At 44.4% G+C, this 21,377-nt stretch overlaps 1 protein-coding gene and 1 long non-coding RNA gene across 2 annotated transcripts in view; both read right to left on the bottom strand.

Annotated features, from left to right (window-relative positions):
* Positions 1–21,377, bottom strand: part of LOC136373472 (uncharacterized) — a 427,927-nt gene that overhangs the window by 214,389 nt on the left and 192,161 nt on the right. The gene's annotated exons all lie outside the window — the stretch shown is intronic.
* The window catches only part of LOC136373375 (transmembrane protein 182-like), a 34,970-nt gene continuing 16,914 nt past the window's right edge, over positions 3,322–21,377 (bottom strand). The window contains exons 5-6 of the mRNA XM_066338284.1: positions 11,399–11,536; positions 3,322–3,599 (exon numbers count right to left, since the gene is read on the bottom strand). Of these exons, the coding sequence (XP_066194381.1) occupies positions 3,370–3,599; positions 11,399–11,536 (368 nt within the window). The 3' untranslated portion in view covers positions 3,322–3,369. The remainder of the gene's footprint in view (positions 3,600–11,398; positions 11,537–21,377) is intronic.

The raw sequence follows: 21,377 nt of genomic DNA, 5'->3' as shown, positions 1-21,377 counted from the left end.
AAATCACTGTTTTAATTATGCATTTTGAATGTATTTATTAGTACCGGTTCTGATCTGACTTACAGATGTTTAGCAGTGATAAGGGTCTGCTGCAGCCTTTGGAATTACTCATGATTTATAATGACAAAACTTGGATCAGAATTAGGTCCTTGTCACTACTCTATAATATCCTTTCATCAAACTTCACATTCAACAGATGAAAGCAACTGTGGTTTCTGCCATTTCCAACTCTACCACTGAGCCCATGAGTTCCTTTTTTTGAAATTTCTCCTACAGAAATGATGACTCTCACAGAAAATTTTGTCTGCTTGAGTTATACTTGCCACAAGAAACTTGAGAGCAAAGAAATTGGACTCTTTAATCCACCAAAATGATGTGTTTGGCTTTGTGCTGGCAATAGACATGGAATTTTAATGAAGGAGTTAATTGCTTTAATTATGCAACTCTACAATCTCATTCTTTCTTATTGTTGTAAGTATTAGATATATATCTAATACTGAGAGATTTTCCAAACCTGTGGGAAATCCAGGGATTTGATGAGGTTACCCAAAAGCTCAGTACCAGACAACAACTGCATGTTCTCAATATCAGATATTTAAAATAAAACACCCTCTGTTCAAGAATGATTCAAAGCCATGTGGTTTCTTTCCAAAGAATGATGGAATTTTAAACTATTGTTTGTTCTAGAGCTGATCCAGAAAGATCAAGTCTCCAGGGATGCTTTACTCCCTAAGACATGAATGCATGATTAAGCTAAATGTATTCCATAAATGCCTTGATGACATTGAACTAAATTTTTTAGAGAACAGATGGAGAAAGTTAATAAATATTTCATTTGCTAATATAAAACTCACTTCTATATTCACAACTTCAGGGATCCTCAGCTTCACAGATATCAATAAGTCTGATGGATTTCTTGCTGCATTCTCATTCTTCTGCCCTGGTGTCTCTTATGGGATCATCATTTCTGCATGCTTGGATTGTTTTATGGGATCACTGAAAGGCATGTGATTGTAAATCTTGACCTCTTCTGCTCCTGGATTATATACTTTTATTCTTTGTGACCATAAGTGTTCATCTCCACATTGAATAGATAATTAAATGACAAAAATTATTCAAAAGGAATTTATAGTGAGAAATTATCCCTTGAAGAACTGATGGGGAACAGGCATAACCCAAGGAGAATCAGGGAAAAAAAAAACAGTTTAGAATGGCCAAATAACACACTAACATTTCTGTGTATTTAGGAATGTCATGAATCATCCATTCACTGGGAAAAACCCATGATTTTTACCTGCATATCCCAATTCTATTCAAACAAAATTTCTAATAAGGGAAAACTGTGTGGATATAAGCCCAAGCCTGTTATTCATATGAAAGAACTAATCTTTACATGGGGGAATTACAATTTCTCACTCTGTGTATGCCATGAATCTTGTAAAAGAATAATTAGAACTTGATCGGAAAGGAAAGAAATTCCAGACTTGAATAATATTTTAGGAAGAGCATTAAGAAATATTTTTACACTGCCAACAATCTTCAGTGCTTCCTAGCAGAGATTTACATTCCATTATTAATTAACTGCACTGAGTCAATAGTGTGACACAAAGCTCAGGAGATGTGAGTTGAGCACAAACTCTGACATCCATGGGAATGGTGCATTTTGAGAAGTTTGATTTAAAATCTATGCAAATGAGCTCAGCATCCAAGGACCCAACAAACTACTTCAAAGCACCACATCCAGCCCAAAAAGCACAAGAAGATCAAATCTTTGTCATTTCCCAAGTGTCTTTACAAACCTCTGCATATTCAGGACAAACTATTTCACTCCCAGTACCTGAATAGTTTGGTGGGGAATTAGGAGGTGATTGCTCTTCTTAGGGTCACTGCCACATTAGCCAATCACCTGAGTAACTGCAAGAATTTCAATGTATTTAAATGCTCCGTAATTTGTCTTTTTGAATCTGACTCTTGTGAGGTGTCCGTAGAATACAACAAGGTCCCAGCTGAGCTGCCTGAGAGGGCCGACCAAAACAAAGCCCAAAAAAATACCAATGTTATTGTCCCCACTCCCATTCCTCCAGCTCCCACTATCATTCAGTTTTTGTGTTGAGAAACTTCCCCAAACTGTGTCCAGGGAAAATATTCAATTCAGAGTAAATTATTCAAAACAAATTTATAGTGAGAATTTGCCACTTGAAGAACTGATGGGGCACAGGCACAACCAAAGGTGATATCACAATATCATGCTGTTGTCCCCCCCTCCTTTTCCCTCAACCGGGGTCACCTTTCAGTTTTTGGGTTGGGAATCCCCACAAAACTGCATCCAGGGAAAATCTTAAATGCAGAGTAAAGCATTACTGTAAAGAAATACTAATTATTTCATGTTATGTTTCAAGCCACAGAAATTGGTTTATTCCCTGATTGAAAGTTAGGTTAGGTCCAGGTACATTTGTATCTTCAGAATCAGGGCTTTTAAGCAAGAAAAAAGTTTCTTGTGTTTCCCGACTTGCCATTAAAATGGTTGATCTTTGATGTCAATTAGAGCCAGCTAAGAAAAAAAATCATCCTTAATTGCTTTTAAGAAAAAGACATTATTGCTTTTACAGGAAACCAGGATGCTGGGAATGCTGTAATACTCCAGCTCTGCTGAATATGGAGCTCTGCTGACAGAGAGCTGCTTTCCCTTGGGCTGCAGAAAAAACTGGTGCAAACCCCACCAAAGTGCTGAAATATCTCCAAACTGGAAAATGGCTGGAGCTGGATGTTCAGCTGGAGCTGGTTTGGGATGGGCAGTGGTCAGACACCTCTGCTCTGGAGCCAGGCTGGGAGAGCTGGGCGTGCTCACCTGGAGAAGAGAAGACTCCAGGGAGACCTCAGAGCCCCTTCCAGTGCCTGAAGGGGGTCAAAGAGAGCTGGAGAGGGACTTTAGACAAGGGATGGAGGGACAGGATGAAGGGCAATGGCTTCCCACAGCCAGAGGGCAGGGTTAGATGGGATATTGAGAATGAATTCCTGGCTGTGAGGGTGGTGAGGCCCTGGCAGAGAGTACCCAGAGAAGCTGTGGCTACCCCTGGATCCCTGGAAGTGTCCAAGGCCAGGTTGAATGGGGCTTGGAGCAACCTGGGATAGGAGAAGGTGTCCCTGCCCATGGTAGGGGGTGGAACAGGATGGATTTTAAGTTCCCTTCCAACCCAAACCATCCTGGGATTCTGTGGATGCCCAGTGCTCCATCCCTGCCTCCCCATGAAAGTGAGTGTAACCTATCCTGACAATTAGAGCTCCAAAAATGATCAAGTCCTCAAAACTCGGGTGTGTCTCTTTACAAGGAGCATCACCAATTTTCTCAAAGCCTTCTCCACATGTGTCTTACTGCAGGGAATCCATAACGTCTCTGCCCACCAGAAAGAAGAGGAGTCCAGAGAGTAACACCAGGGGCACCCTGGCAGCAGCAAATATGAAGGACCACCTGTAGAAGACGTGCACGGGGACATCATCCAGGCACTCCTCGCTCCTCTCCAGGAGGATGTACTTCTGAAAGTTGGCTGCAAACTCCTTCCACATCACAAAGAGAAACACGAGCAGGAGAAAAAAACCTCCTGGGAAGAGAGACAAAACTGAGTTATTGCCTGTGCAGGAAATACAGGAATAAAGGTGAGAAGAGATGCACAACAGATTCTCATCCATGCTCTGCATCAAAGCTTTGTGTCGCAGAATTGTTGTTCCTGATGTTGCTCTGCAGGTTCCTGTGGAAGCTGAGGCCACTCACCATGGCAGAGCCCCACATCGCAGTGATCAACTCCTGCCCTCTGACACCTTCTGCTTTGACCACCAGCACTTCTGAGGGCTCTGCTTCAGCAGGATAAGGCCATGGAGAAACCACCGGAGCAGGGCTGATGTTCCCAGCAGGGACCTGCATTCCCCTCTCGACAGTGGGATGTTTCACCTTTTTCACTTTTAATTTCTCAAATATTAATGAGGAGACACCAAAACTTAACTTCTTCCTTTTTTGTATCTACTCTTGCAAGCAGTGTCATAGCCAGTCCCCACCAGGAATGCAAACATGCCATGATAAATCCTGCTGATGGCAAAATTCTGGCACTGCCACCCCCAGAGCCTGCAGAGCCAACACATTATAGGGTGGGAAAGGCACACAGTCATGAAATATTAATCTTAGGTGGGCTACTAAATACTAGAATAATAACAAGAATAATAAGCAGCTTATACCATGAAGATGGAAGCAGATGACAAAAATTAGTGACCCAAATCTCATTTACTGTGTATCATTAAAAAAATGTATTTCTATGGTGTATTTTGAACTCAACATCTATTAAAGCTAAATAGTGACGGTGTGATGACAGGCCTGAAAGAAGTTCAGAAATATCTGATCTTGCTACTTCACAGGTAAAAGCTGCTATTTTTAAATGGTGCTGTATAACATACACACACACACATATATGAAAGAAATACAGTTTATATTATTTTTATGGCTGAAGTGAATCACTCGAAATTAATTTAGTTGACAAGTTATCACACGGTTCTGTGGATGTGTTGTGGCTTCTGCAGGATTTAATTTCTCCCCTTGCAATTTTTAAATCAAAGGTAGTTGTGGTGTATTTAATTATTCTTCCTGGAAGCTTATACACTCCAAAATCCAGTTCTTGTCCTAAGGAAAGGAAAGGGGTAAAGCTTGATGTTGATTTATCTGCTTAGGGAGGTTACTGAATCTTCATTCAGAGGAAACACATCCATGTTTTACTGTGATTCTGTTTATAATGGTTATAAAAACATCTCAGAGACAAAAATAAGACTCACATGAAGGTAAGAGGCTTCAAAGTCCTCTGGGAATGAGATAGAAGACACAGCTCACCACATTAAGCTGTCATATTTACTAAACTGCGTCCCATGCCCTAAAATGATGCAGTCTTATCAATCAAAAATTGATGTATCCATACAAATATTCTTTACATCACCCCACACTGATATTCCAGCCATTCTCCCTGACATGGAAGAGTCCTTGTTTTTCCTGGAGAGGCAGGCGAGGAGTTAAACAGCAGCTGCTGGAAAATTTGCATGTTCATTGAGGTTTTGATACCACTTGAAATTAAGTGTACAAATAAATATCTTACACTTACAATGATAGTTTTATGCTTAAAATACCAGTTATTCTACTATAAGAAAGCAATGGCATGTTCAAATAGTTGCATGTCCTTTACAAAATACAATGTATTGATAAGAAGGCAATTAAGTCTTTATTACTGATGTAATTTAAAATTAAATTAATTAGATAGCAACTGAACCTTGAAAAGTGTTCCTTTAAAGATCAATTTCTATTTCATTAACTTATAATACCTACTGTAAGAGATGTAAATGAAAACGCAGCCCCGGTGGGACAGAGAATGTGGATATGGAAACGTACTTTGGAATTTTGCTTTAAATAGCCAGGAATTCTGCATTGATTTCTCCCAGGACAATTTAGATGGCCTAAGTCTCATTTTTTGAAGTAATCAGAACAAAACCTTCCAGTTCTTTCTGAGAAGGGTGTGGGAAGTCCCATGTATGGGTGACACCATTCCCAACCTCTTCAGGGGATAAGGAATGGAAATTGGTCCCTCCTCTGGCCTTGGGAGAAGCTCCAGGTCTTGGCGTGGAAGGATTTATTATTAAACAGATACTGGAGGTGATGGCATGGCCATGGCATCTAAATTAAGAATGTTTTCACACTCTGGGCAAATGACAAGAATATGTAAAGCAAGCAGCCTTCTTCCCTGGTATAATTACAGCTGAGTGATGAAGAATCCCTAGGATTTACACCATGTCCTCAGTGGGAAGAGAAAAATCAGAAGGGCAGGTGCAGCCAAAGGACAGTGGGAGCTCAGGAAGGGCAGCTCACTGAAATCTGCTCAGCCAGAAATGATTGTTTGGAGCAATCACAAGTGTACGTGAACCTGCCTAAAATTTGTCACACTTACAGCCATCAGCAGCCTCTTCATCGTAAGAAAATCAGGATGTTTCACTCCCATATTACCGAAGTGTTCAGCACTTTTGTTTTAAAATGCTGTTGTATTTGGGATTTTTCATCTGTTGAACAGGTTTCACTTTACCCCCTTCTTTCTGGGTCTTTTAGTGTGGGACACAGCAGAAAATCATCTTTGTTTCCTCCTAGCTTTGGATGTAGAGACACAGATTCCTTCCTGCTTTGGGCAGCAAAATGAAAAACTGAAAAAATGTAGTTTTCTGTCCTAAACATGACACTGGCACTGGCACCCACACCCAAGACACAGGGTGTGTATTGGGTTTGGGTAAGTGAAGACCTCATCAAACCTCTCCCTATGCTCCTCTCAGGATCCCTGTGCTTTCTTCACTGGAAAATTACCCGAGAGATCCCTTTCATTGCCTCCTTCTCCCTCTTTGCCTCTGTTCATTAGGATGGTACTGGGAAAAATTAACTGCGAAACTCCATCTCCAGGCTGATGAGGTCAATGGTATCTTCTGAGGAGGGGCTAATTGCCAGAAGATTGCAGTGGGGTATTAAATCTGTCTCCTTTGTGCAGTGCAGATCTGGGAGCCTGGAGCTCCATCCCCCTGTCCCAGCAGAACTGCGTCTTCCATGTGGGCAAACTGAAGCAGAGCTTTTCCTTTCTCTCACTTTATTTCCTTGTGACACCTCTATAGCTGCTAATTGTGGGGACAGGTGAGTGAACGCAATCTTTAACTCTTATTCTGAGGAAGCTACTGAACTTTTGTCTAATCTGCTAATTAGGAGGATAATTAACTTTGACTCTTTCTCCTCTTTCACTCGTTTCCTCTTAAGGATGTTAATAATGACAAAATGGAGGGGTGACCTTCAGCTGCCCCTCCATAACTGTCAGCCTTCACTGCACATGAGGAGCCTGAGACTGCCTAAGTGGAGCTGCTCAATTTGGGAAGCAGAATCTGGGAAAAAAAAATCCAACACTTTAACTCACAGGACTGGGAAATCTGCCCTTTTTTTCCATGCTGTTGGGTCATGCTGAAGAACAGGTCAGTCCCACTATGGGCAGGGATGTGACCCATCATCCCAGGTTGTTCCAAGTCCCATCCAACCTGGCCTGGAACACTTCCAGGGATGGGGCATCCATAGCTTCTTTGGTCAACCTGTTTCAGTGCTGCACTTCTAAGTTTGGTCTCTAAAATGCCCAAAGGAAAAGAAAATGGAGGAGCACAAAGTAGGAAAAATGAAGGACCACGAGCAAAGTTGTCTCAGCAACTCAAAGAGCTTCCAGAAGCTGCAGCACAGAGCTCACCCAGCCCTCTCAGTGACATTGTAGTGACAATTAACCAACCTCTGACTACTGAAACAAAGGGACAATCAGGCACCAGGCAGGATTTGCCCCCCCTTGGGAGTGCTGAAGCTCATTCTGAGATGGCAAATGCTGGGAGGAAAGCAGCACACTGTCTCTTGGCTCATGTATTCCAGGTGCTTTTGGGAAAAGGCTGGCAGGGAAAACTGCTCAGCTGGGGCTGTGGATGTGCAAAAGCAGCACCAGCAAATGTCAGATGGGCTCCGGCTCTTTCCAGAGTCACACAGTGAAGGAAGTCCAGAGAAATGGCTCCAATGCTTTGGAAGGGCTCTCAGAAACACCTCCCAGAGTAGTCCATTGGTTATGAAAGCTGGCACAGTCAGATTTGCCCTCTGGAATGTTCAGTAAATAAAAGGCATCTCAGAGGGAAATCCAAAGGGATCCAGTTGAGCCATAACATTCCTCATCCTTTGGTGATGGATTCCCCCAGTGACAGATGAACACACAACCCTCCTCAGGACCATGTCAGAGAGGTCATCCATAAATATCTGGGAATGCATTTGCACCATTAGTGTCTTTAGAGCCTTTTGGTGGGAAAAGTGACATCATTTTGCAACGAATAACCATGGGAGTTGGTGAGCAGAACAAAGCTGCTGGTGAAGGATTCCCTGTGAGGCCGGGACATCCCGCAGTCCTGATGCCATTCCAACTGCCAGACTGTTGTGGTGCATTTTGGGTTTTACCAAGTTTCTGCATGCTTTTGTTCTTTGTTTTATAATGGTTTGTTCCATGTACCCCATGTTTTACCCCATTATGGTTTACCCCAGTTATTGTTATTAATCAGTCATCGTTTATATGACACCTGAGTCCTGCCTGTCACTTTGAAACCTCACCCTGATCTCTAGAAAGTTCTGGTGAGGATGTTGAGTGGTAGATAGGGTCCAAGTACCCCTTCCCCCTTTGTCCCTTGATTTGTCCTATAAGTTGTCCTTTATGTTCGGGGTCACTCGTTTCCCATTCTCGATTGGTTCCAAGTTGTATCCTCCCCACTCCTCCACCCCCATATTTAAGGTGAAAACCCGCGAGTTTAGTCAGCTTTGGTGGGCTGACTCCTGGGTGAAAGGAATTTAATAAAACCCAGTTGAAGTCCCCCACTGGAGTTCCATCCCTTTATTTCTCGCATTGTTCACGCTTCTGCTGAGGCAAGAACCTACAGGATCAGAACTGTATTCCAGAATACAGGACTGTACCTTTTTGTGATGCCGGTGCTAGAGCTAGCCAGGGAAAGAGGGCGAAAGCCCTGAAAAAAGCATCATACAGTCGCACCAGACCACATTCCCACTCTGCAGTTTGCCAGCTTTTTCACACTTCCTCAAGGAAAGATCCTTTCTGCAAGGGAGGTTGATTAACACTGACCCGGAGGCTAAAGTTGGGGTCCCTTTTTGAGAGGTCAGGCCGAGCTACGACATCCACACCGAGACCGTGTTTCATGCCGCACTCGCGTTTATTGTTTGTCTCTTCATATTTATTCTCTTGCGACTTTATTGACATTACAAGGCACTTAAAAAATGTACACATTTACTGCCTTAAGGAGGCTTCCGTATTAACACTATAAAACTACATATGAACACCCGTTAGAACCTGGAACACCTTAAGGGAGAGAGGTGAATTTTTTGCTGCGCCACAACCTGAATTTTTGCTGCGCCACAAAGGCCCACCGGTTCTGCAGGCCAAGGGCCCAGTCTGGAATTGCTCACCTTATTCCAAATATTTCTGCAACAGGAGGCCATGATTAGAAGTCAAGAGGCGCTTTCTCCTGCATCATCCCTGCACATCCCACTATCCAAAGGAAAGGGATAGCTGGGGACTTAAGGCTGTGTTAAATCCATTGTTCCTACTGCTTAGTGCAATTATGTTAAATATTTTCAGAAGGGATAATGAGAAAATAATCATGGAGGGATGCAACCCAAATCCATCCAGAAGCCAGGGCCAAGCAGGATCCAGAGGTCTGAGATCAGGATAAGCCCCCCCCCCAAATAAAAGGATCAGTTGAAACACTAAGAAAACTTTGCTGAAAAACACATTGAATCCTTCTGCTAGCATTTGAATGAAAAATATAGTAGGAAGTGTCTTCCAGCTGAACTTGTTCCCCCGAATGACTGTTAATAATGATTGCTGTTCAGATTGAAGCTGCATTAATACAAACTTCAATTTTAACAGCAACATCTTTGTCTAATGCCAAGAGGTTTATGTGATGCATAATCAGCTCTTCTAAAAAGTGTCACGTTTGAAGCCCCAGCCTTTTAATCAAGTAGTCAAATAAAGTGGAAAAACAATAAAAAAAAAAAAAAAAAAAGGAAGACAGTTGAGTATTACTCAGCATCCTTTTCTGTGATATTTCTGCCCAATGTGCAGGCTGGACACACTCCTCAGGGACACCTGCTGCCTCCTGGGAGCCTGGACTACAGATGGGAAGAGAAAGCTTCCTGCCCTGGTACAGCCCTTGGATTGTATCCATTATGGGATCACAAAAATCCTATGGAAAACTACAGGCTTGGGGCAGCATTGCTGGGAATCTGTTTGTGGAAAAGGCCCAGGGGGTGCTGGTGCCAGCAGCTGGACATGAGCCCAGGGGTTCCCAGGTGGGCAAGAGGCCAATGGTACCTGTCTTGGATCAGGAACGGTGTCCAGCAGGATCAGGGCAGTGCTGTCCCCTTGCGCTGGCACTGCTGGGGCACCTCCAGTGCTGGGGGCAGCTCTGGGACCCTCATGACAAGAGGGACATTGAGGGGCTGGAGTGAGTCCAGGGCAGGGAACAAAGCTGGGAAGGGACTGGAGCACCAGGAGAGGCTGAGGGAGCTGGGAAAGGGGCTCAGCCTAGAGAAAAGGAGGCTCAGGGGGGACCTTCTGGCTCTGCAAAACTCCCTGACAGGAGGGAGCAGCTGGGGAGGGCTTGGGCTCTGCTCCCAGGGAGCAGGGACAGGAAGAGAGGGAACAGCCTCAAGCTGCATCAGGATGGGTTCAGGTTGGACATCAGCAGGAATTTCTTCATGGAAAGCACTGTCCATCTCTGTCACAGGGTGCCCAGGGCAGGGGTAGAATGACTATCTTTGGAGGAATTTAAAAGTTGTGTAGATGTGGCAGCTGGGGACATGGGTCAATGTCAGGACCTTTTTTGTTCCAAATTTTCATTAATGTTTTCAGGCCCCCAAATTTGGGGTCACTTAAACCATAAACTGAGAGCAAAGACAGTGTCTCGTGATTTATGCCAGATATGAGGATGCAGGAGCTGGTGAAAGATCTCCAATTAAGCAGTGGTTTTTCAGAGTCTGATTTCATTACAAAGTTTTTCACTTGGCACAGCTCAACTGAGCTCCAGCCTGTGGCTGCTTGAGTCATAAAAGAGCTTTTTTCTGAGTTTGAGTCGCTGGTATAAATCAAGTATTTCTACTATTGAAGCCAGTTATTCCTCTCAAATACAGAAAAAGAAAAAACCCAAGTGATAATTCAGTGGAATCATTGGTAACAGTAGTGGGGAAAATGAATAAATGCCTATTTTTATTTCATTTTCCTGCAGTGCCATCATTTCATCTTTTCAGGTCTCCTTAAGCCAGACCTCCCATTTTGGATCATGAAAGGTTACCTTTCATCACTCTGTGGGTTTCCAGCTCTATCAAAGCTAACAGCAGAGGCAGGAGCAGCCCAAATGCAAAGCCTGACTTTGGGGAACTGAGCAGGGCTGATGCTGTCCAGGCTTAACACACCTGCAGGCTTTACTGAAATAAAAAGATTGCATAGAGAAATATTAAAAACAAAGGGATTTTCAAAAATCTCAGCCTTGCTCGGACTAAGGACTATCTTGCTAAAGCCTGGCTGAGCACAGAATTATGCAATCACGGAATGGTTTGGGTTGGAAGGGGCCTTAAAGACCATAAAGGCCACAGACAGAGACACTTTCCACTGGACCAGGTTGGTCAGAGCTCCCAGGGGTTTAATTCCAGTGGGGAAGAGGGAAATAATTTGCTGCTCCCATCAGAGCCTCATCTCCCGCAGCAGTACTTCATCCCCACCTGCCCCCATTCCAAAGCCATCCTGCCCCAGCCATGTCCCCTCACCTGAGAGCAGCAGGAATCCTCCCCCAACTTTGTAGGAGCAGGGGCTGGAGAAGGGGACCCCACACACCAGCAGGAGCCCCTCCACAAGCCCGGCAGCCATGGCCAGCAGGATGAACGCTGTCCAAAAACCTCTGTACACTGCAACAGGAGCAAAGTCAGTGAAAGGAGGGAGAAAGAGGCTTTCTTCAAACTCAGAAATCTTTTTCTTAATGATGCCATGATTAACTCCTCCTTTAGCAACAGTAAAAACAACAGTCTGTGACGCTGCTGTGTCAGGCAGCCAGGGCTTTGCCAGGGTGCCTGGAACAGCCACAGGTTCAGGGGGAATGTCATGCCCTACAGAATGGGACTGGAATGAGACAAAAGGGTTTGGAAGGTTTGCCAGGGAAGCACACCAAAAAAAAGGGGATGGGAGGAAAGGACACCGCTCTTAGCTGTGCCGGGGGAGGTTGGAAAACCTTGGCAAGAAAGGAAAGAAAATAGCAAAATTTGGAGAGGTGGATTCAGACCACAGCTTTGTTCCACTTTAATTAACACTTCAGGAAGGTGCTAGAGTCCCGGTTTAAAATAAAAGCAGCCTTTGCTAGCAGGACTGCAGGGAAAACAGGAGCTCATGAGTTCCCCCATTAATGGCCTTTTTTGACTCCAAGAAAGAGAATGGGGCAGGAAAGCAGCTGCCTCTCCATCCAAGGAAATTGGGGGTTTGACTGTGACTTCATACAATCACCTCAGGCAGAGCTGAGCAAGTTTGGTCCATCACATCCCACCAGATGGAACAGGATGACAGGATGGGATGTTGCCCACTAATTTAAGTCTCTCAGTAGCCAAGTGTCTTGCAGACACTGCCATAAACCTTATCCAAAGGTAGTGGTCTTCCAGCAGAGACCCTCTGATATCCTGCTCCCCACCCCCTGATTTATCCGATCCCTTGGACCACGACATCTTGCCCTGCCAGTTGTTTTCCAGAAGCTCCAGTACGATTTAAGCTGAGCACGAGCAAGTGAGTAGTGCTGAAATGATTCACACTTGAAAGAAAAATGATACAGAGAAGATGCGTTTTCCTCATTTGAAACCATTTTGTCAGGAGAGCCACTTAGGGAGAGATAAGTATCTTGAACTCCCCAAAACCACAGAATTCATTTTCATGTTTAACCTCCCATCACCCATTTCTCTTAGGGAGCCTAAGAGGATGCAGATAAGGCAGAATTATCTCTGGAGCAGGTAATAGCTGGAGGACCCCTCTCCGTGGACAGCCTCCTGTTTTGTCAGCGTTTGCAAATGAGGACGGACTGGTTAGAAAGAAAAGGGTGCTAAGGACAGAAATGGCTGCTCTCCCCGAGGGCTTTGCAGAGGATTGGGACAGGGTAGGAGCCCGGTGCTCCCCCTGCCCAAAATGTGAGGGCTGGGCCACTCCCACATCCCCAGAGGTGACGGGGAGAGGCAGAGCCCGCAGCACCCCGGAGTGCATCCCCCCATCCCCGGCACCTTCACAGAACAATTAAGGTTGGAAAAGACCTCTGAGAATATCGACATGGTCCCGGGACTGTCCCAGGAGACACATCTGGGAGGCACCTGGGGAGGGTTTCACAACCGGGGCTGACAGGCAGGGACAGATGCCTCCAGCGCCCTTTATTTAGGACAGAAAAAATAGTGTGTGTTCATCAGCAGGATCATTCAGAACCTGGACGCTGTGCCCGTCTCTCCTAAGTAGAAACAATCCCACTGCTTATCCCACGTGTTTGCTGCACATCCTGCACCAGCTCCTCCTCCTCCTTCCACAGGTCCCTCGTATCCATTTGACACCATGGAGCATTCCCCGGGGCAGGAATTCTGCACAGCACAGCCAAAGAAACGAGCTGCTCTCCCTCACATGCTCCTACTGACAACTTTTTTTAAAATTATTCTCTCATAGAAAAAAAAAATTAAACTATAAAAAAGTACTACTAAAGGCTAAGGAAAAGGTCAAGATGTTTGTTTGTGCAGAACGTCTGCCCTGCATCCCCGGAGGCAAGGCAAACTGATGCACACTATTTAAAGAAATCAATTCATTTCAAAAAAGATCATTGAATTAATTCTAACTGCTGCCACAAATTTAGCAAATTAAAATTCCTAACAGCAGCTGATTCATTAAAGAACTTAGAAAATATAGAGAAACATAAATAAAAAGGGACCCAGTTGAAAGGGAGCTCTCCAACTGCACAGTGTTCAGTGCTTTAAAAAAAAGCCAGTCACTTGCATGTGTAATAGACTGGGACTCAAGGAAAGGTTCTAATTGGAATTTATTAGATTACAGCAAGCAAGGCAAAGGCAAAACACAGCGCTGGGCGGCAGGAGAGTCACCGCTCTGCCAACTGCCGCCCCGTGCAAAATTCCAGTCCACCTTTTTATCTTTTCTTTTTAGCTGACGTGTCCTTTCCTGTGGTACTTTGACCTGTTGCTAGGTGGTCTTTTTCTGCCTCCCGGTGGTCATAGCGATGAAGGCGGGTAGTCATCCTCCGGTTGCCTTTTCCCTTATATGGCAGCTGTGCTCAAGTTTCTGAAACTTAAAACTAATTAAGCAAGTACAGAAAAAGGATTGAGCAAGAGCATGTTTGTGTATGGCTTTTCTATAGGCTTAGATAGTAACATAGTAACTTTCTGCTATTTGAGCTGTTTGACCTCTAGTGAACAAAAACAGCTTATGTTTATCACAACTCCCCCATTTCTCTTGTTCTTACTTATTTTTGTTCACTGTATCTTTGCAGTTCTTGTCTAGCTATCTCTAAAGTCTCTAGATTTTCTTCTTTGGGTATCTGATTATATTTAGTTCTAAGGAGCATAAGGTGTGCCGCTTCCAGCCGGCTTTTCACTACAGTAATCAGTTTATTAAATCTACATGGTCCAAAGGTAAGCCCGAGTGCCAACAGAATTACTGGCCCCGCAATAGTAGAGAGCAGTGTGGTTAACCAAGGAGAGTGGTTGAACCAATTCTCATACCAACTCTGATGTGTTTCTCTTTCCCTTTTCCTCTGTTCTATCTGCTTTCTTAGTTCATTCATAGTATTGATTACTACTCCTATGTGATCCGCATAAGAACAGCATTCCTCTTTTAGTGCTACACAAAGGCCCCCTTGTTGTAAAAATAGCAGATCTAAACCCCTTCGATTTTGTAATACTACTTCTGACAGTGATCTAACTGATTTTACTAACCCATCAATTGCTTTTTTTATTTTACTTAAATCTTCATCTACAGAGATTCTTAGTGCCCTAAATTCTTTCTGTTGGTTGACTAATGAGGTTATCCCTGTTCCAGCTCCCACTGCTCCTATAGTTAGAAGAGTTGCTATAGTCAGTGCGGTGAAAGGTTCTCTTCTCATGAGGTGATGTTCTGGGGTTGTGTGCTGTTCAAGGACATAATCTTTTGGATGGTAGGCAATTTTTGGTATAATAGTTACTTGAATACAATAGTCATGGGTGTGATTGGAGATTTTTAAAGATAAACAACGAGTAATTCCTATACTCTGGCAAACCCACCGAGTATTGGGAGCCGGAAGTAACCAATCTGCCTTTTGTTTTTGTTTTGGGTCTTTCACAGTGATGTTACACAAATGTTCTCTATCAGGGGGAACAGTACCCACACACCGTCCCTGTCCGGTTACCTGAGAGAGCATTACTCCTTGAGTACTTTCTTTAGTCTTTTTCCAAAGGCATTCTGTTGGATTAGTCCCATTTATCTTTTTTGTTCTAGCTGTTACCCCAATGGCTTCATAAAAAGGAGGTCGGATGTTATAGCAAAGCCAGCATTCTCTTGTTAAATCGGGGTTTGTTTTATTTAGAATGCCATAAATAGCTTGCATTATTTTCCACAGAGTACCGTGTTTTGAGGCTTCTTCAGGGACATCAGCTTGAGGCACTGTTAGTTCTCCCGACCCACTGCTATTTGTGGTGTTTGTCCAGCTCTGCCCTACTACCAGTACTGGCTTTGGTCCTACACTTTTGGGGGGTTCATGTGGGACTGGATCCTTTTTTATTAAAATCAAATTCCCTCTATCTCTTCCGGGTTCCCAATGCCTAATTCCCCAGGTCTTTCCCAGCAGCCATTCTGGCTTTTCTGGCTGGGTAACATTAACATACAGGAAAAGGCAAGTTCCTATATGGGACACTTCCCCTGATGGGCCCCTCCATGGTTTAGTGCATCCTACTGGTCCAAAATCTACTTTCAAATATTCGTCAGGTCCTCCTCCTGGCACCCAATCAGAGGCAATTGTTTCACAACCCCAGTATCCACAAAAATATTCCCCAGGTAGATTGCAATACACTTTCCCTCGATTTGAGCTTGGACACATGTAAAACCCCGTTAGATTCAATACCTTTCCACAATGGCCAATATCAGTCATGTTACATAACCCTACCATAAAACTTGGAGCACCTACCGTAGTAATGGTTTGTAATATCTGGGAGTCACCCCATCTTGTCAAGGACCACTTAAATGGCTGGTGTGGTAGAGTATCTACAGCATTGACCCCTCCTAAGTATAACATTAACAAAAGAAAAGTAATCTGCTGGGTCAGGTGGCAAGAGTCATTGGGGGCGTAGGGATGGAAGCATATCTGAGGATTTTTCCATTTCATAGACTGCGACCTGTCCCCCTGCCCAAGGTCCTTGCTTCTATTCCCACTCTTGAGGCAATTCCCCGAATATTGTTTTGTTGTCCCACCCTGGGGGTTCCTTTCTCCACAACCTTTTACCCCTCTGCCTCGCTCATCGACTCGGTTGCCTCGAGCCACGAGGAGTACCATCTTCTCGGCAGCAGGGATATTCTTCAGGAGGCCCCCAAGGACGATTCTGTTGCCTCTTAACACAGGAATCCCAGTTCCGATATTTAACCGGGGGTGTATCACACCGGATTCCCTTTAGGCATGTACGGCAGGTGCAGTCAACAATTTCAGCTATGAACGGGATGGGTTCACTAGGGTGATAACAATAATATTCTGGTTCAACCCCAAATGCAAAATTCCTCCACCACTCTTCTGATTCATCCACTAACCCCTCATATTCAACTTTATATTTTAGAATCCAATCAGTTATGTTCCACTGCAGTACCCAGCAGGGGCTGCAAATTCCTCTAGGGGGGGTTCCTCGCCCACAATGACTCCACCACCTGTCCCCGCAGACCTTACAAATATAGCAAACAAAAGGATAACAATTGCACTCTGGGTCTTTACACCTTATCTTAACATCAGAATTACAAATCAGTCCTTCCTCCGTATAGTGTGGTTCTGGTGCATATTCCACACGGTGTTTACTCATTGACGATCTTTCCTCTGGATCTTCAGCCTCAGGTCTCTAGGATTGCTTGTCACCTTCCACTCTGGAGTCGGCTCATTCACTGGCCCTTTAATTCTGTTAGCATGAGTCCACCCCTTTTCTGCTGTCCTGATTGCAGTTTCTGTGGTAAGCAATACAAGGTAAGGGCCTTCCCATTGTGGGGCCAAGGTTGCTTCTTTCCAGGACTTTATCATTACCCAATCTCCTGGTTGTACCTGGTGTAGTTTCAAATCTAGTGGGGGTCTCTGGGCTAACCTTCCTTTTCTCCACAGATTTTCCCTATACTTCATTAGGCTAGTAATGTATACATTCATATTTTGATCCCTCAACTTTGGATGATCTTGTGGTTCCTCCATATTGTAGGGCATTCCATACAACATTTCAAACGGGGATATTCCCATGTCCGATCTAGGTTGTGTCCGAATATTTAGCAATGCTAAGGGTAGGCATTTTACCCATGACAGTTTGGTCTCAATCATGAGTTTCGTCAATTGTTTTTTAATTTCCCCATTCATTCTTTCTACTCTCCCCAAACTTTGGGGGTGCCACGGAGTGTGATAATCCCACTGTATTCCCATTATTGCCATGGTTTCTTTAATTATTTTGGATGCAAAGTGAGGCCCTCTGTCTGAGTCAATGGTTTCCGTGACCCCATATCTGGGAATGATCTGCTCTAATAGGATCTTGATCACTGTTTGTGCTGTTGCCCTTGCCGTAGGGAATGCCTCTACATAATGGGTTAGGTGATCCACTATTACCAATAGATATTTATACCTCCCGGTCTTCGGCAACTCAGTAAAATCTAGTTGGATATTAGCAAATGGCCGGTATGCTGTGGGTCATCCCCTCATTAAGGATTTTCTTAAATTAGCTCTATTTACCTTCAGGCAAGTAACACACCCCCTCACTACCTGCTTTGCCAAGTCATCTACCCCGATGCACATGTGCTTGGTGGCAAATTGATCTACTAATGCTTGCGCCCCCCAATGTGTTTTACTATGTATTCTCCTCATAATGTCCATAGCTACGGATTTAGGCAGTACAGTTCTATTATCTTCCGGGAGTCGCCATTCCCTTTTGGAGTTCTCCCTTAATCCCATCTTTTCCATCTTTTCTTTCTCCTGTATAGTAAAGCTATATCTTTTCCAAGCTTTTTCATGAAAAAGGCAATCCGTTGCTCTTGGGTTTTTACGGGCGCATTCTATAGCATCTATTCCCCAATTCTTCCAGCAAGCATAACAAGGGGGTTCTTGCAGATCCCCTCCGCAAGTCCTACACTTCCTCCTTTCACCCCACTGGTCCTTCTGGGGTACAGATTGTAATGTCAGTAAGGCAGCCCTTTTTGCCTCCTGATCTGCTGCATTATTTCCTCTGCTTTTAAAATCTAGTCCTCTTTGATGCCCTTTCAGGTGAACAACAGCAATTTTCCCAGGTCCCCTCAGGGCCTTCAGCAGTTTCCTGATTAGATCCTGGTGAATCAGGTCTTTTCCCTGGGAGTTTACCAACCCCCGCTCTTCCCATATTTTCCCAAAAGTGTGTATAATCCCATAGGCATATTTGAGTCGGTATAGATGGTACCTGATTTATTCTTCAACAACTGCAATGCCTGCAGTACAGCATAAAGTTCACAGGCCTGTGCCGACCAAGATCTACTTAGAGGGCCTGATTCTATAACTGCAAGTCCTTCTCCCCCAACAATTGCATAGCCAGAGACTCTTTTTCCATCAATCACTCGCGATGAGCCATCTACAAACAACCTATCCCCCTCTTCTAATTCTTCTTCATCCAAGTCTGGTCTTATTTTGGTTTGTTCTTCTATGGTAGATAAGCACTCATGGGCCAATCCATCCTCACCTGGCCTTCCGTATAAGAATTGGGCCGGATTTTGTAAGGCTGTCACCTCCAGGGTTAACTTTGGGGAGTCTAACAGGATTCCCTCATACTTCAAGAGTCGGGCATCCGTTATCCATTTTTCTGCCTTTTGTTGCAAAATTCCCCGGATATTATGAGGGGATAATACTCTCAGTTCCCCGTTGAAAGTGATTTTATTAGCCTCTTCCACAAGCAGGGCGCAGGCCACTATAGCCTGTAAACATGTAGGCCAACCCCTGCTTACAGGGTCTAACAGCTTAGATAAGTACCCAACAGGTTTCTTTTTTCCCAGCCCACTCCTGGGTCAGTACCCCATAAGCCATCCCAATATCTGTATTTACAAACAGATAAAAGGGTCTTTTCAGATCGGGTAGGCTCAGTACAGGGGCATTGACCAAATCATGCTGCAGAGCTTTCAGATGTTTGTCATCTTACTCATCCCATTTCACTAGCCCTCCTTGGCTCAATTTCTCATATAAAAACTTAACCTTGATGCTATAGTTCTCAATCCACTGTCGGCAATACCCCATGAGGCCTAACAACTGCCTAATTTGCTTCTTGTTCCTTGGAGGTGGTATGGATAGTATCCCCTTTACCCTCTCAGGGTCTATTTTCTTTTCTCCCTTCCGTAGGTAGTGCCCGAGATACTTTACTTCTTCTATGAATTGTAGTTTTGCCTTAGATACCTTGAGCCCCTTGGCACTCAGGAAGTTAAGTAATCTAATGCTTTCTGCCCATACTTTGTCCTCTGTTTCCCCGGCAATCAGGAGGTCATCTACATATTGGATAAGGGTCACTCCTTCCCCAGTCTGATATTCCTGCAAAATCTGTTCTAAAGCTTGTCCGAACAAATTCGGAGATTCCGTAAACCCCTGGGGGAGCACAGTCCACCTCAGCTGCTGCCTCCTGTGAGTGACTGGGTCTTTCCATTCAAATGCAAAGTAATTTCTACTCTTTTCATCTAGAGGACATGTCCAGAATGCATCTTTAAGGTCAATTACACTGTAATATTGTTTTTCGGGACCTAATCTGCTTAGCAGTGTGTGAGGGTTGGCTACCACCGGAAAACAAGCTACTGTCCTTTTGTTTATTTCTCTTAGGTCATGCACTAACCGGTATGATCCGTCTGCCTTTTTTACTGGCAAAATGGGGGTATTAAAAGGGGACATGCAAGGTTCTAAAAGTCCTTTGCTTAGTAGCCTCTCGATCTCAGGCTTCAACCCATTCTTTCCTTCCGGGGAGATGGGGTATTGTTTGACCCTTATCGGTGTCTCTGGGTCTTCAATGATTACCGAGAAGGGGGGTATATTCAACCTCCCTACACTATCAGTAGTGTACCATACTTCTGGGTTAATCTTTCCCTCATCCTCTACCCTCAAGGGACAGAGTTTTATTTTTATTTCCTCATTTACTACTTCTATATTAATGCCCATTTCTATAATCAAGTCTCTCCCTAACAAATTATACTCTGCTTCTGGTACCAGCAGAAGGCTCCCTATTCCCATTTTGGATTTTGATTCTACCAGTACATCCTTAATAATAGGGACCTCAAAGGGCTCCCCCTTTGCCCCTACCACTTGAGCAGTTTCTTTTGATATCTTGCATCCCCCTGGTAATACCTGGACTGTCGATCGTTCTGCTCCAGTGTCCACTAAGAACTCAAATTCCTGCCACTGAGGACTTATTTTAATTTTATCAAGGGCTCCTGATGTTTCCATGTCCTCAGCAAATAGAGCCCCTGACTCCTCTAGTCTTCCTTAAAGGCTCTCTCATCCCTCAGCCGCTTCTTACAGTCCCTCCAAAAGTGTCTACACACCTACTTCCTTTTTCTCTACCCGAGGAACCCCTCCCCCATTTCTCTTGGTCCCTTGACTTGTTTTTGGAGGGGCATCCATTCTCTTAGTTTCCCTTACTGCTGCCACCATCATTCTTACTTGTCTCTTGTGACTCTCTTCATCCCTTCTCACATATACCTTCTGTGCTTCCCTCAATAGCTAATCCAGGTCTCTATCTTGCCAATTATCTAATTTTTCTAACTTCTTTCTGATATCTTCCCATGATTTAGCCACAAATTGTGTCTGTAATAGTGCCTGCCCCAACGGTGTCTCAGGGTCTAAGCCCGAGTACATCTGCAGGTTTTTTCTCAAGCGTTCTAGCCAATCCGTGGGTGTCTCCTCCTTTTTCTGTCTCTCATTAAATGCCTTGTTGATGTTCTGCCCTCTGGGCACCACTTCCCAGATCTCCTGTACTATTATCACGCTCAGATCCTGCATGTTAGTTCTGTGATCCTGCTGATGATGATTCCAATTGGGATCCTGCAAAGGCCACTTGGTGTCTGCTAAGGGTCCCTGTGCGTGTTGTGCATCCCATATTCGCATCCCCGCTCGTCTAATCATATTTCTTTCCTCGGCCGTGAAGAGAATATTCAATATGGCTTGCAACTCACCCCAAGTATAGATACTGGGTCCCAAAAATTGATCCAGTCTCTCGGCCACCCCCAGGGGATCTTCTAGGAGGCTCCCTATCTCCCTCCTAAATTCCCAAACATCCCCAGAATTCAAAGGTACTGAGACAAATCCTGTCGCTAGGTGAGGTCCCTGGGCCCCTACGGGCATTTCTCTTAGGGGGTATAAGTTATGCTGTCTAGCCCGACCTTGGGTTATGGGTCCCTGCTCTTCTTTGGGGGGCTCGGGATTACCTCCAGTTCCCTGGGGCTCCATTGGAGGTGCATTCGGGATCTGGGGGTTCTGAGGGGGTATGTAAGGGGGTGGGATCAGTAAAGCTTCTTCCTCCTTACTTC

The sequence above is a fragment of the Sylvia atricapilla genome, chromosome W, assembly GCF_009819655.1.
Source record: "Sylvia atricapilla isolate bSylAtr1 chromosome W, bSylAtr1.pri, whole genome shotgun sequence".
Taxonomy (NCBI): domain Eukaryota; kingdom Metazoa; phylum Chordata; class Aves; order Passeriformes; family Sylviidae; genus Sylvia; species Sylvia atricapilla.
The sequence above is the reverse complement of the archived record's forward strand: the minus strand, read 5'-3'. Positions and strand labels throughout refer to the sequence as shown.